The following is a 16283-nucleotide window of genomic DNA, read 5'->3' on the forward strand; positions in this document are numbered from 1 at the left end:
CCTTTACATGCATCAAACAACTCATAATCTTTATTAAGACGACGTACCCCATCACATCTCTTATTGACAACTCTGAACAGATTGTATCTGGCCAGCAATAACTCAGTTCAGCTTTTGCTTCCTTGGTTCTCCTTCTATATGCATTACTTTCCATTTTTCAACAATGTCATTGGATGGTTAGACGGACATGGGGTATGACTTGTGTCACAATTCACAAATGGCTGGCCATAATTCCATGTCTTTTTGGATGAGGGGTATACATATATATAGATAGAGACCCCAGTCGGATATCCACAGATAGACCTACATACTGCATGGCTGGCCCTAATTTCCTTGTACATTTGGACATGCATGAATATGATTAGGCAGAGAGAGGACCTACTGCGTCTTTTAACACAAAACCATGTTACCATTGTCCGTTGAAACGGGATCGCCTTTTGCCATGTGAGTTTGTCTAACATTATTATAAGCACTACTTCTTTAAAATATCACGATCAAATTATACAACACCTTGCTAGCTAGCTAGTAGCTTAGTTTTTTTGTGTTTTCAATAAATAGTTTCTCCAATGTATATATAAGTTGTTCTTTCATTTGAATGCCACGTTCGAATGACATGTCATAATCAATGGCGGTTTTTTGGGAAGTGAAACGTGCAATTGTACGGACCCCAAATTTAGAAGGGCTCCAAAAAAATTTTACCATCTAATATTTATACGTTCTGCTAAAATCACCCACATGTATTATATATTTCCTTACCCATTTTTTAATGAAATTTTAATAACATATTTTTCCTTTTATAAAATGACTTCTAAGCCCTAACAAAAACCATAAGAACAAAATGAAAAAGAAAATAGAAAAAAAATGGAAGAGCCCAAAACCTCTAATCTTCCTTCCCCGTTTCTGTCTCTTTCACCCGCTACTCCCTCTTCCTTTCTTTCCAAATTATTTTATCCCTATGACTAATAGCTACTGGAAAGATTTGCACCGGATATGGTGAGGGGCTTCAATTTTTTACAATAATCTCCAAAAGTTTGAAATCTCATAGTTCTTGACATCGATGGTTTATATTTGTATCTAGCAAGGGGAGAGAGAAAGAGAGAAGAAGAGAAGGGGAGAAAAAAATTTGGGCGGGGGCGAGGAGAGGAAGTGCATTGGTGAGTTTGGTTGCTTTTGGCTAATGAGTTGCAATGCTACGACGCTATGTGACTGTTGAATTTATGCTTTTTTCTTCATTCAGTTTTTATTTTAAATTTTAAAAATAAGAATATTTTTGGAATACCAGTGGGCGGGAAAAGAAGAGATTATGTTTTTTGCACTTTTTGTGGTGGGTGGTGATATAATATGGGTGGAGAAGTAAGACAAATGTATAAAAATTTGAAGTGCACAATGAGATATTTGGAGTGCCAATAACACTTTTTTTTTATTATTTATTATATAATAATGCTATATATTCAAGTGGAACTTTATAGTTAGAGCTTTTGAAGCTTTTTTTTCCTTGTTTGGTCGTTTAAGATTAAACTGCTTTTGATTATTTAGTGAAGATTATGTTTGTAGCTCTTTTTACTTATTGTTTAAAGACATTTTGTAAACTTATAATCAGTGTGTTTGTTTGGATCCGATTTTACATCATCAGCCTGAGCAATCGTGGCCGTTGGATAAATAGAGTTTTAGACCATTGGATGATAAAGTGGTTGAGATGATTTTCAATTATTATTGAGGGATAATATTGTGGTTTTAATCATAATATTATCTCTTAATATATATTAGATTATCTAAGCCTAATACTAGCTATATCCAGCTAGTTGTTTAAAGATAAGTGATGAGGCAAATCATATTCCCAACTTGGAGGTATAGTTCAAACGGGTTTGGGATGTTTGTACGACTCATGCGGCAATACAAATTATGAATGAATTAATTTCATTTAAAATCAATGCTTGCATTGGATAAAGGTTAAATGATGCAGTAGGTGGATGATGGTGATCAGGATCACATCGTGACATTTGATTTGCAAATGGTTTGCATGGATGAGACGGCATGAAAAAAATGAGCTTTTAATGGTCTCCACGTGGAAGTTTAATGAAGATTATCTGGAATGGTAATTCCAAATGCATGCACTTGGACGTGAATATGGGTCTAAACATTGCACGGTTATCTAAAATGCTATGGAATAGTTCCATGTGCTTGTAAATTGATCTGATTGCATGGTTATCATAGGTGGACGACAGTTATCAAAGTGTGTTGCTCATTTGGAATAATATTCATAGGAATATTAATTATTCCGATTGGATACTCCTACGTCACGGCAACAAATTCATAGCGTGTTCATCAAGCTACGTCCCTATAAATACAAAGCGGCAGAGGACATTCGAACCACCTCCAATTCAACACACAACTACCCTATGCAAAACTCTCAAACATCTTGAGATTTTTTCTTTTCTTTTTTCCGCCGACACATCTTCAGTTTGGATAAACAGCACTATTGCCGTAGAAGCAGCCGTTCCCGAAGCACCTTCAGTTTGGATAAACAGCATTGCGTCAAGGCCGACTGGTTATCTATCCAAGTCTCGGTCGAGAAGGATTTTCGAATCCTTATTGGCAGAGGTCATCTCATTAGCCTTCTCGGCGAAGTGAGGCGTTATCAGATTACTACATTCGGCACCCTGAGAGCCGAATTTGATATTGAACTTCGTAGAACTAGCAGCCTTGTCTTCAGGCTCGAGAATCCAAAGGCCAAGATTTGTTCCTTCCTCGGCCGCAATCGCAAGATCAAGAAGTCAGCAGCGTACTCAACGCAACATCAACAAATTTTACTCCTCGGCCGACGAGTTAGCATGCCCCACATTCAACCGAATGACGTAGTTAGTTTATTAGTTACTAGGCATGCGCGCCACGTAGGCTTTAGAATTTTTAGGGTCAACAGTATTATCTCACTAAAGGGGAGGGGTTGGGCTAAGCCTCACAATGTGATAGCAATAATGTGGTTCAAATTCACCTTTGGCAAGAATTGAACCTAAGACCTCTCACTTACAAATGCAATGAAATACCACTATACGTAGTACTAAGTGGCAGTCCTAAAGTTTGTTTTGATTTAAGTTATTTCTTTCTAGCATTAATACATTGTCCTATTTATATTTTTTTTCATGAAAACTTACTATCTTAAGAAGGGATCCTTTTAAAAAAATTCGTACAGGCCCCTGAAATCTTATAAACAACCTTGATCATAATCTTTCTTATCTTTTGGACATGCAGAAGACAAATAATATATGCCCAACCAAATAATTATTAGAAACCAACCCTCCTCGACCCCTTCTCTCTCCCCGACTCTCTCCCCCCAAAACGAAACCCTAATTGAAATTTCAAGCGTGCGCCGCCCTTACTCTGATTTAGGTTAGTGGCTGCCTCTTCTTTCCTCTCCTCCTCTTAGCCTCTCTCTCACATTCCCAACACCTCTACTTCCCTTCCCTCTCCTCACACTTCCCACAACCATCTCCCCTCCCCGACCTTTTTTTACGGCTAATCTTTGTCTTCTCCCTTCAAAGGTGATACCCAGCACATCCTCTCCTCCATCTTCAACCACTTTTCATGGCTTTATTGGAACCTTCGCCCAAAGTGGAATATGCCCTCCTCCTAAGATCTTGTCCTTTGATTTGGAGCTAGATTTATTATTTTGGGGTGGTTCTTAGTTATTGGTGGGTCGAATCCTCCTCGATTCGCTCTAAACCACAATGGCGACAACATCAATCGACTTGTTTGTGTGGTTGCACTGCTTTACGTCCTGAGATCGGATGGTTGATCACCTTTGGGTGATCAAATTTGAAGATTTCATCGCCCTAGGCAACGAGACTTGGCGTTTGCGGGTGACCAGATCTTTCATTTCCGCCATCTTAGGCATTCAAACATGGGGGCCCCGCTGTTGTGTGCCTCGATCTAATGGCTGATTACCTTGGTGATGAAACTTGATATTCGCGTCACCCTCTACAACATGATCTAACGCTTATCTTGCCTTCTGTGGCCAAATCTGTCTGTTTCGCTGCCTTAGTCATGTCAGATATGGTGGTCTCGCCGTGTCGAGCTTCAGATTGGTGGAGCGATGATGTTGCTGGTAGTTGTGGATTGATGTGCTGACTGTTGAGTCTATTCGAGACGTAGGGTAGTTTTGTTGTCTCGCCTGCGACTGTTGTGGGTGTGTTATAAATGATAATGATGGCTAGATGTGATTTTTACCTTAGCAACGAATTACGTGGTTTTATCTACCAACGATGATTTTATGTAACCTTGCATATAGGTGGCTCTAAAAATATGACAATACCTCACGCGATTCACTCATTTATAGCGTTGCAAGAAAATGTTACCATCAAGTGCCCCAACACATATGTAAGATTATTAATGCATGTGAACCACATTATAGACCAGTTTGAGGTTGTTTTGCTTCGGTTGAATTGATATACTTTTTCAAGAAAATAATAGATAAGATTGGGCTCCAACGTTAAGGAAATAGCTCTCAAGAGTCTCAACTCTTTTGGCCCAAAAACCTCTATCTTATTACGGGTTTTTTTCTTTAGAATATTTTCTTAGTAACTATCACGTTATTTGTCACATCTATAAGAAAATTTTGCGTAGGGTTTGGCGTGTCATTGGATTTTACTGAGTGACATTAAATCCAATCAAAATTCACCACATGGTAAGTCTAAATATAATCTTTTATTTTTAAATTTAAAGCTCTTATAAAAAAATTTCTTACTAATTAATATACACCATGAGAATAATTTAATGATTTTTTTTCCTCTTCTCCTCTCTCTCTTTTTTCTTCCCAAATTTTCTCTACTGTCTTCTTCCTCACTCTTTGTCTTTCCTTTCTTCGCATGAATATGAGAAAAAAAACAAAGGAAAACTAATGAAAATGACTTGAAAACTTTGAATTTTAACGATAAGGACAAAATAAAGGGTAAAGTGAATAGTATCAGGTTTGACTTTTTAGTGTAAAAATGTGGTTTTTCGTTAAAGTGAACAGTACCGTAGGCTTTTCGTTAAAACTCTCAAAAAACAATTGAGTCATCTTCTCCCACTATCATGAAATGGAAAAAAAAAAATCCAACACATATTTTATATTTTACAAAAGCTGCATTTTTACAAGAGTTGTTCGTTCATTTAAAATTTAATTATATATTTTTAACAATATTATAAATAATAATGAACATTTTGATATTTTGAACACAAAACTTACTAAAGTGAATAAAATTGCAAACGTTGGAAACCCAGTGACCAAAACCGACTGTTGATACAAGGTGAGTTAGAATCACATACCTGAAGAAAACTATATTTTTATATATACATTGAGGAAGGTGAAAAGTAAAAAAGGAAAAATAGATTTTGAAAAATATTACACAACAAAGGAAAAAGGAACAAACTTCCATCTCCATTTTCCTTTTTCCCAGCAATTGAAAGGACCTGGGAAGAAAATTTTAATGGCTTAATTTTTTTTTTATCATATTCTTATGAAGAAAGGAAAGGAAGACGCGAGTAGGAAAAAAAAAATATTAGATTAATCTCATGGTGTGTATTAATTAATAGAAAAAAAATAATTTTGAGAGCTTTAATTATAAAAAAGTAATAAAAGTTTTATATTGTAGAATTGTCATGCGGTGAGTTTTGATTGGATTGTAGTGCTACTCAGCAAAATCCAGTGGCAAGACAAGTCCCACACAAGTTTTTCTTCACATCTATATATGTAAATTCAATTATTTAGCTAAAGAATACTAGCGAGATTCTTGTTATTTTTTTCTCTATTTCAATCCTCTTTATCTTGCAATGTTAAATGATGATGTAAATTGTCTATTTTATAGGTCACCTTTTAAAATCAAATATGTCAAGAATTAACTAAATCTAAAATATTATTCAATAAATAGACAAATTATGTTATTTACTTATATATATTAAAATTTTGACCATTTCTGATTTAGTTGATATTTAAAGGCTGAACTAGAAGGTGACAATTCTAATCATCATGTACTATTAGTCGACCATAAGATGAGAAAAAGAATCAAGAAGTTTGAACAAGAAAGTCCAACTAAGACGGTCAGTAGGATCCCCTCATTACATGAAATTTGCGTACAATTGATACATATTGTATAATGTTATGTAAATGTTCAAAACCCCAATGCATCGAGATTCAGAGACTAAATTCGTACCGGTAATAAGTTAATAACACAGCTTTTTAAAGATGCTGAATGGCAATGTGTTCGAGGAAAGCCTAACAAATATTACTGTAATGCATGTGTTGGAGGCCATTGGAAATATATATGGTTACATGCATACACGAATCGATATTGTGAGTTAAACAGGTAAGATATTGGAGATTCTACAAGACACAAGCTTTTACGTACCCATAACAGGCAGACATGATGATGCACCATCTCATCAAAGTACTTGATTGTTCACTAAAAATTTAAACAAAATTCGGATGCGATTCATTGCCCATACCCATGCTCCATGCATGGAACTTAGATCTTCACTGGATTTCTTTGTCCGGAACTATTGGATTCAGAGATTTAGACCACTCAATTTAAATTAGACGCCCCTATTAGTCCATTCTATTTCCACCCCACACAAACAAGCGTTTGGATCTTTCTCTTCCTTGAACGACCCGGATCTCTAGATCTACTGACTCCGAACTTTGAGATCCAAAGAGGATCTCAGTACCCATGCATGAATACCTACATTTGTGATCTATTGTCTACAATCCTTGTAACATATGAGAATCTCCTATAAAACAACACTTTTTCAACACACACACACACACACACACACACACACACACACACACATATATATATATATATATATATTATGTCTTTTGCTCATAAAATCAATCTAATTCGACAAATTTAACTTAAATATTATTCGTCCCTTAAGGAATGAAATGCTGAGTTAGCAAGAAAATTAGGTTTGCCTTTGTCTTGTCGTTTGGAGATTCGCTAAGAAAGCTTAATATGATAACCTACCATGGGTTAAGAAAATCCAGTTATTTTCTGTAGTAAATGGTAAATTTATAGTCTTGTTTATCCTTGTAACTATTACCCCGATTCACATCGTGAGTCGTGACTACTCAATTTTTTTTTTTTTTTTTTTTTTGGTCGAAAGAGTCGTGACTGCTTAGTTTAGTTTATGCAAAACTCGTATTCTTCAACTTTTGCCATTGTAAGGGGCAAAAACCTCTAAGGGGGCGTTTGTTTGCCCTCACTAACTCGGACTGGACTGGACTAGCTATTAGTCCAATACTGTGTTGTTCCATGCTGGGACTAACATTAATGAGACTAAAGTGGACTAGCATGGACAAAACCCTTCACTAAGAGGTCTTAGTGAGACCCCCCAATAACCATGGGACTAGCTAAGACTATCCTCTATTTCTCGTCCTTGTCATGCTCAACGACCACTCCCGACAGACTCCTCGTCATCGCCGGTCACCTAGATCAATCATTAACTTCCCGACTCTCTTTCAGATCCATTTCACAACCAACTTTCATATAAAATATACCAAATTGAAGCTGGGAGTGACAAGATTACGATTTTACTTGAATCGAGGCCAAAATGTGGTCGAATGTGGCCAGAAAATGGCCTGGAAGTCTCGGCCTGTTTGGGCTTCTTCAAATCCATGACAAATTCGAGCATGCAAAGCTAAGATCTCGGTCCAGGGATGGTGATGAATTTTTTGGCGGTGCTAACTTCATCCAATTTAATGAGGGTTGACCAAAAAACACATCGGGAAACCTGCAACTCGTCGGGAAAATTGGAGCCGTGAGGTTCCGTTCGAACAACGCATAGCTAGAGAGGGAGGGAGGACAGAGAAATAGAGACTGGAATCAATAAGGAGTTTGACCAGGAATGAGAAAGAGACATGAATTGAGAGGTCTGAGAGGAAAAAAAGAGGGAGAGGGTGGGACGATGAGAGAAGAGGAAAAGAGTGGGACGGAAATGGTAGGAAAAGATGAAGAAAAAGATAAGATCATAATAAAATATTAATAATTTATATATTAAATAAAATAATATTAGAATTTGTTATTATCCAGCTTCTTAGTCCAATACTGCACCAAACACTTCACTAAGTTAGTCCAGTTTAGTCTAGTCTAAGCCAGTCCAGCTTAGTCCTTTAAGCTAATCCAGTCCGAGATAGTCCGGCGCAACAAACGCCCCCTAATAGCGTTGTCAGTATTCACTTTGGTCGAGTAATGTAAAAGTTGAAGACTATAGCTTAATAATTTATTAAGACACTATTGGGTTGTTGGAAAACTACCGTATGTACATTGTTGCAATGGGGTTCTGAATTTGTAAGCTCCCTTCAACGACATTCGGTTTTTTGATGTCTTCTCTTTTTATTTAGGCTTTTCATTACAAACCATTTTTGAAATTAACCTCTTATCATTTTGTGAAGATGAAGATCGATTAATATCATCTTTAAAATTGACTATTGCATATCAATGTCGTCGTTCTATTTTAAATTCCGCTTCATTAGAATTAACATGTTTAAGTTTTTTTTTCGATGTACTTGATTGTATTCTGCGAGCACCGTTAAAGTAAATGAATTTGTATGTGTGTTTACTTATTGATTTTATAACTTTTTTTTGCACTGGATTCATAGTACCAGAATATGTGTAGTAGCTCAAGTAACTTCATCAGTTGAAATTAGGGGTGCGCTTTCCTTCTCTAACGCAAAACGTAACTTATTTAGTTGTCCATTAATTCAAATAATGATCTTAGAATCCATTGTATAGAGGAGTCTTTTCTTTATTAGCGAGCGAAGTATGTAGACCATGTGAGAAAGAGGTAGAGTAGTCAAGCATGGGTTTATAGACTGTAGACCCATTATCTGTGCATGGTTTTTGAAACTAAAGAACTTGCACGCAACTAGGTGTATATTCATTTTTCTTTGTTTTTCTCTTCATGTAATAAGTTAGTTTGACCATAAAATCATTCACGTGTGATTAACATGTTTGATTACATAGTTGAACGACATGTTGATATTTCATCGATTGGTAACTCCATGTGATATTGTAATAGGATATCAAAACAGTAACAAAAATGATATATGCAAGTTTTTTTCTATAGCCAAGTTTATTTCGTGTTTTTTTTCCCAAAAGTGAATTGCCACGTGTTAGCTCGAACATTAACGATTGCCCATCAGTTGTAAATCATATACTTCTATTGTCACGAGAAAATATATGTCCTAAAAGGCACAAATATAAAACGCTCCCACCATACTAGCCTGGTTGAAGAGTTTAATGTAACCTCCAGTCTTTTCATTCACCTTTTCAACCAAACCCTACGCTCCTCCCTACTATAAATTCTCCATCCCTCCATTAAAATTACAGTCCATCAAACCTCTTTCTTTTTTCCCTAAATATTCTCAGGGATGGAGCAGCTGCGTGATCTGAAAGATGACCTAGACATTGTGATCCCAACCATCAGAAACCTTGATTTCTTGGAGATGTGGAGGCCTTTCTTCCAGCCCTACCACCTCATCATCGTCCAAGATGGCGACCCCTCCAACACCATCGCCGTCCCTGATGGCTTCGACCATGAGCTCTACAACCGCAATGATGTGAACAAGGTCCTAGGTCCCAAGGCTACCTGCATTTCTTTCAAGGACTCCACTTGTCGTTGCTTCGGCTTCTTGGTTTCCAAGAAAAAGTACATCTTCACCATCGATGACGATTGCTTTGGAAGTCTTGCGCTCCTTAACAATGTTCCTCTCCGTGATTTATCAAATGACGTGTTTGTATTCATTTAACGATATATTGAATCAACTTTTTTGTTGTTGAGAAAAATTAAAGGTGGCGAAGAAGCCTAGTGGGAAGCAGATAAATGCTTTGGCACAGCACATTAAGGGCTGGTTTGGTATTGCTGTGCTTTGAAAAAAAGCTGCTTCTGCTGTGCTGTGAGAATAAGCAGCTGTGAAATAAAGCAGCAGAGTGTTTGGTAAACTTTTTTGTAAAAGTGCTTTTGAAAAAAAAAACAGTATTAGAGTGTTTGGTAAACTTTTATGTAAAACAGATGTGAAAAAAAGCCAGTTTTTCAAAGCTAGGTTTTGCAGCTTCTTGTTTTTGGCTTTTTTTCATCCAAAACTGTGAAAAAAAGCTGAAGCTGAGTGTTTACCAAACACAAAAACAGCTCCCAACTTTTTTTGATAGCAGCTTTTTTCAGAATCACCTCAGTACCAAACCAGGTCTAAGAACCTGCTGACACCTTCAACTCCATTTTTCTTCAACGCTCTCTACGACCCGTTTGCAAATGGGGCGGACTTTGTTCACGGGTATCCATTTAGCTTAAGAGAAGGTGTACCCACTGCTATTTCTCAAGGCCTTTGGCTCAATATCCCTGACTATGATGCCCCAACTCAGCTAGTCAAGCCTCTTGAGCGCAACACCAGATTACCATAACCCATCCATTTTCATGCATTGAAATTTTTCAATCTTCTAGATTTAATTTAGATTTTAGACGCATAAAATTAACTACATTGTTGATAGCAAGTGACCCTTTACCACACTGGTGGAAAGGTGTTGAGCCCTTGCATGACGTCGTGGGTTCAAACTCCGTTGGTAGCTAATCTAACAAAATATATCGTTTGACAAAAAAAAAAAAAAACATTATTGATGCATTTTTAAATACGAATTAATCCAACATACAATAATAGGGCTTATTTAAGAAAAAAATGTATCAACAATGCTTTTGATCGATTTTGTGTCTAAATAACATTATTGTTTAGATTTTGGATTTGGTTTAAAATAATTGAGGATTGAGTTTTTTTAGCTTATGTAGGTATGTGGATGCTGTGATGACGATCCCCAAAGGCACCCTTTTCCCAATGTGTGGGATGAACCTGGCTTTCAATAGGAAGGTGATAGGCCCAACCATGTACTTTGGGCTCATGGGTGATGGCCAACCCCTTTGTAGATATGTTGACATGTGGGCTGGCTGGTGTGCCAAGGTAAATCAATCCCATCTCATTTTAGTCTTTTGAGTTTTGACATGTTTTTTTTTTGGGGTCTTTTGATACAGGTTCAAAATAACTAAAAATTAGACCTATTTCAAAAGTTAAAAGTCACTAATAATTGGATCTATTTCAAAAGTTAGCCCATAAAATTGGACCTATTTCAAATTTTCCCTTTTTTTTTTTTATACAAATGATATATTTACATTAACAAGCTTGAAGAATAATTTAATGTAAAAAATATGTTTTAACTTTTTAAACTCAAGACATCTCACTTGCAAATGAAGAGAAATACCATTAAATTGTAATACTAAATAATGAATCTTGACATGTTTATTTAACAAATAATTAACTCATAAACAGAGGAAGTAAAAAAATGTGAACTGCATCAACTACTCACACACTTGATCTTTTTTTTGATTTTTTTTTATTGGAGATTATGAAAACTGAATTTAAGGTAGGACTCACATATTTCTTGCTAATTCTTATGTGTTAATAAACGTTGGAGTTAGGAATTGGAATGACTTTCTTCTTCTTAATTATACTCCTCGTCGATAATTAATAAATAAACATGCTTTAGTGTTTGGAGGAACTCTAGGCTTTTAGAGGCCACACAAGTGTAGTTGAATGTGAGCCATTGATGCATATAAGTCTCTTTATGCTTCAAAAACTCATAGTCACCTAGACGTGAATGGACGACTGATCTTAGCATAATTTTCATTAACCATTTTGACGTCATTATGTGACATACATCCATTTGCATAAGTCCTTGGACAATGACATATGTTTCTTTTTTAGGTGATATGTGACCATTTGGGTCTAGGGATTAAGACAGGACTGCCATACATATGGCATAGCAAGGCAAGCAATCCATTTGTGAACTTGAAGAAAGAGTACAAGGGGATTTACTGGCAGGAAGATATGATTCCATTTTTCCAACAGATTGTGCTCCCAAAAGGGTGCAAAACTGTCCAAGATTGCTACATTGAGCTTGCCAACAAGGTCAAAGAAAAGGTTGGCCCTCTTGATCCCTACTTTGAGAAGCTTGGGGATGCCATGGTTACTTGGATTGAAGCCTGGAATGAGCTCAACCCACCACCACAAACAGCCAACTAATTTGGCCCGATCAAATGGTTTTATATGAAAAATCATCCAAATTGCTAAATTTACTATTGAGTTGTTATGAACTTTTACTGTATTAGTAAGGTAGTGATTTTCACATTTCTCGTTTTATTGTACTAAAATTGTTCTTACAAAGTTGTTTGAGCTGAAAGAGCATACTAATTAGATTATTACACTTGATATATCAGACCGTGATTCCGACCAATTAGATTATTACACTTGAAATTTTTTTTTTCAAGTTTCCAACCAATTAGATTATTACACTTGATATATCAGACCGTGATTCCGACATACTAAAAATTAAATTCTCATCTAAGAGGAGAACGAATATCTCTTTCCTTGTTAGCATCTAATGTAGCAATCTTTTTGACAGGTGGGCTGGTGATGGTTGTTTAGATTGGTCTAAAGTTTCTCTTACTCTTCATTTTCAACACGGAAATAATATTTCTTTACATTACTGCTGAGTTAAGAACAATTCCATTCTCTTAAGAATTGCCCAAAATTCTCATGCAACATGGATTTTTAGCTTTCCAATCTCATGTGACAACCAAGTAAAATTAAACTTTTACTTGGTCCCTATCCAAGATAATGACTAGGGTTTGAGGGTGAGGAATTTTATGACCATAAGTCACATAACATATCATATTCAAATTCCTTACTGTTGGTATGATCAAAAAGAAAAATGATCCCTGTGATAAAAACACCATTTGAGTATGACATAAAAGAATACGTGCCGACATAACTTTCCTTCATAGTTTAGTGACGATGTGCGTTGGCTCTGACCACTGAGCCGCCCACAGTGTTCTATATGTTTCACGTTTTACTTTGTCAGAATAAATACGTATACACTATACTTCTAGTCATAAATTTTCCTCTCAGATGGATCACAACAGCCAAATATTCTTCCTTGGTTCATCAGCATCCTCATCAGCATCTCCTATTTTTTCATCGAGTCAGTCAAGTTTTCCACTTTGTCTTGGTGACAGAAATGCAGGCATGATGAAGTCAGGAAGAAAAGAAGGTGATAAGGTGAACAAGAGGCAGAAATATGCATTTCAAACAAGGAGCCAGGTTGATATACTTGACGACGGCTACCGATGGCGAAAATACGGGCAAAAAGTTGTTAAGAACAATAAGTTTCCTAGGTTAGTAGCACTATCTCCTGACTATTATAACATAATTTTTTAATTTTGAATTTTCGCTATTGAATTTTCTAGGGAATTTGGTATTATAACCTGAGTTTATCAGGTTTTTTGATATCTTGGTTCTTTATATTTGCTCTAGTACGGAATATACTGGATATTATATTTGTAGATTTTATACCTAAAACGGTAAAAAAAAAAAAAAACGTCTAGTTCGTACTATTTTTCGGTTACGAAAGTACTCTAGTTAAATGGTTTACCTAATGCTTGAAAATTCCATAAATCTTTACTATGCGTTCTTCGTCTTGTTCTGCCTGTAAACTGGATTTGTGTTTGACTATTTATGCAGAAGTTACTATAAGTGTACGCATCAAGGCTGCATGGTGAAGAAACAAGTCCAACGCCTGTCGAAGGACGAAGGGATTGTGGTAACGACATACGATGGAATCCATACGCATCGGATTGATGAGTATTCTGCCGAAAATCTTGAGCAGATAATTAGGCATATACAAGCATCTACTGTGCCTAATAATTAAAGCTTCTGGAGATATTTCCACCGTGTAACATATAGTTTGTAGGGTCTTCCAATGAAGATTGTTTTTAAGGACCCTTGTTTTTATGCTCAAATTTACTTTATAAGATAAATCTGCTCACTCTACTTTAGAAAATTACCATTTTCTGGATTCTAAATATTATTTTCACTACAAGGCTGCTAAAAAAAGAAATGAAAATTCACTTCATAATAGTGATTGGAAAAAAAAAAAAAGGGCTCATCGACATCCATGGAGAAGAGGATCAAACAAAATAGTGAAAACAAACTAAGATGATTGAGAGAGCAAATGATGGTTAGACCAGTTGGCCAGAGCATTGTGTGCATCCCTTGCAGCTATATTTGAATCTCCCTCCCCATAGATCATAGTATAGTTTAGAATATCGCTCGTGAGAAAAACCAAGATGATTGAGAGACACAACATCATGTTGGAACTAGTATCACCTCGTTTTCATTTCCATATCCAGCAAAGCCTCTGATACAGCAAATTCCAAATACAATTGAAGCAACAGCAACCACACGCATCGCCATAACAATGCACCTTCCTCCATTATTACCACCTTCATTGCTATCAACCTTTTTCACTCCTTCCTCCATCTTCAAATTCTCATCAGCCAAAGAAGACGAAGAACCCGAAGATTTCGCTCTTGAGCACCGCTGAAAACAAACGCCAATCTCTTTGCTCTTACCAGACTCATCGTCACCATCCTCACCATCAGAACTACCATAAAAAGACACTGATCTCACCTCACTCTCTTGAGCCAAACCATTATTCCAACCACCACACCATGTCCCCTCCTCTTTTCCTCCAAAACCCATCTCCCTTTCGCCATCCTCCGCCTCAAAAAGCCTCCTCCCCTTCAACCTGCCGCTCTCAATGGCAGCCCTTCTCTCTCTCTTTATCTCCTCCACCGCCCAATCATTACTCCTCACCTTCCACTCTCCTCCCTCAGAAGGAGAAACCCTATGATGTTGAAGTGAACACATGAGATGCCTTGGGGAAGAATCAAGCAGTTGGTCAAGATTTTTCACCATTGAAAATTTTGATGAGTAATTTGTTGAGTGTCTCCTCTTGGTTTTAGGGTTTGAGTTTTTGTAAGAGTTCCAGTCCTGCTGCAGACTCATGAACTGCTTCTGCAGTTTGGCCACTAATCTCTCTTCTTTTTCTTGGTGAGTTTTCATGGTGGGGTCTTCCTTCATGGTGGGGTCCGCTGAAAATTATAAATCGTTTTCTTTTTGAATCCCTTTGATTGATTAGTGTGAAGGGATAATCTGGATTAGAGAGAATTTGGTGGGTTAATTTTGAATTTAAAAATCGGTCAAAAATGGTTCAACTTGGATGAGGACTGCCCACGTTCTAATTATCATTTGTGAGTTTTGATCTTACAGTACACTACTGTTAATCTGGACCGTTAAATCACTACTCAGGTTTTACAGCTGCCCTTTTCTGGTCTTTGGATCCGATTCTTTCTGTTTTCTTTTTTGCTTTTAATTACTTTTACTTTCTAATTAAGAAAGAAGGAATCCTTTTTACTCCATCCTTGCCAATTTCACTTAGTAAAAATACGGTATAGTAGTATTCTTTTTCATTTATAAGTAAGAAAACTTAAGTTCGATTTTTGCCAATGATAATTTTAAACCATATTATTGCAGCCCATTGTAATGCGTATCTCATCCACGTCTTTAGTCTAGATAATATCATCTGTTAAAAATATTTTAAAAGAAAAAAAACACTGTTAGGCTGTTAGCTCTTGCTCAAGTAGCAGAGGGCATCCCAAGTTCGATTCCCGCTCAGTTATCAAAAAACGAAAAAAAAAAAATCTCCTTTCGTGAAAAAGAGGAAACATTTCTCAAAAATATAGAAACAAAAGATTTTAGTTTGGAAGTAAATCAGGCTAGTGCAAAAATAGTATTTTTAGAATGTCAATAACTGCTAGTTACAGACTTATAGTACTATATTCTTAACCAAACAATTTTTCGTGATCAAATTCCCAAGAAAATTACTATTCAAAATTGAGAATTTCTCTCACCGCATATTTTTAGTTAAATCTCAATCAATCACTCATGCAAAAACATGTGAATTTCAATCAAATTTAACCATGATCCTAATTTCACTTTATAACAATCATGATCCTAATGATCTTAAAAGAAAATGAAAAAAACTATAAAAAAAAAAAAGTCTTAAAAGCAGATTTTTATTATTTTGTTCATTGAATCAATAAGCAGCTATAATGATATTAACTTTTGCATTTCCTTTTCCTTCTTTTACTTTACCAGACACAATTGATTGCTCCTTCCATATCCCCACCACCCATATGACCTGATTCCTGATGACTCCAGGTCCCTACCCTCATTCTATATAGCTCCACTCTTGAATTTTCAATTTTCCCTTCAAAAGATACAGCACGAAAAAGCCACGCTCCATCGACTCGACTTTGTAGGGTCTGAAAATTTGGCTAATCAAATAAACAAAGAAGTGAAAACA

At 36.2% G+C, this 16283-nt stretch overlaps 2 protein-coding genes across 2 annotated transcripts; both read left to right on the forward strand.

The window, feature by feature from the left end:
• Positions 1 to 9406: 9406 nt before the first annotated feature.
• Positions 9407 to 12100, forward strand: LOC137710132 (UDP-arabinopyranose mutase 1-like). Its single transcript, XM_068449084.1, has 5 exons — positions 9407 to 9719; positions 9817 to 9886; positions 10220 to 10426; positions 10816 to 10981; positions 11783 to 12100. Exons 1-5 carry the CDS (start codon positions 9407 to 9409, stop codon positions 12098 to 12100), a joined length of 1074 nt encoding a protein of 357 aa, XP_068305185.1.
• An 885-nt stretch (positions 12101 to 12985) lies between these two features.
• LOC137710133 (probable WRKY transcription factor 43) lies at positions 12986 to 13784 on the forward strand. Its single transcript, XM_068449085.1, has 2 exons — positions 12986 to 13251; positions 13598 to 13784. The coding sequence occupies exons 1-2, from the start codon at positions 12986 to 12988 to the stop codon at positions 13782 to 13784; spliced, it is 453 nt and encodes a 150-aa protein (XP_068305186.1).
• The last annotated feature ends 2499 nt before the right edge of the window (positions 13785 to 16283 follow it).

This window comes from Pyrus communis, chromosome 12 (genome assembly GCF_963583255.1).
Source record: "Pyrus communis chromosome 12, drPyrComm1.1, whole genome shotgun sequence".
Classification (NCBI taxonomy): Eukaryota; Viridiplantae; Streptophyta; class Magnoliopsida; order Rosales; family Rosaceae; genus Pyrus; species Pyrus communis.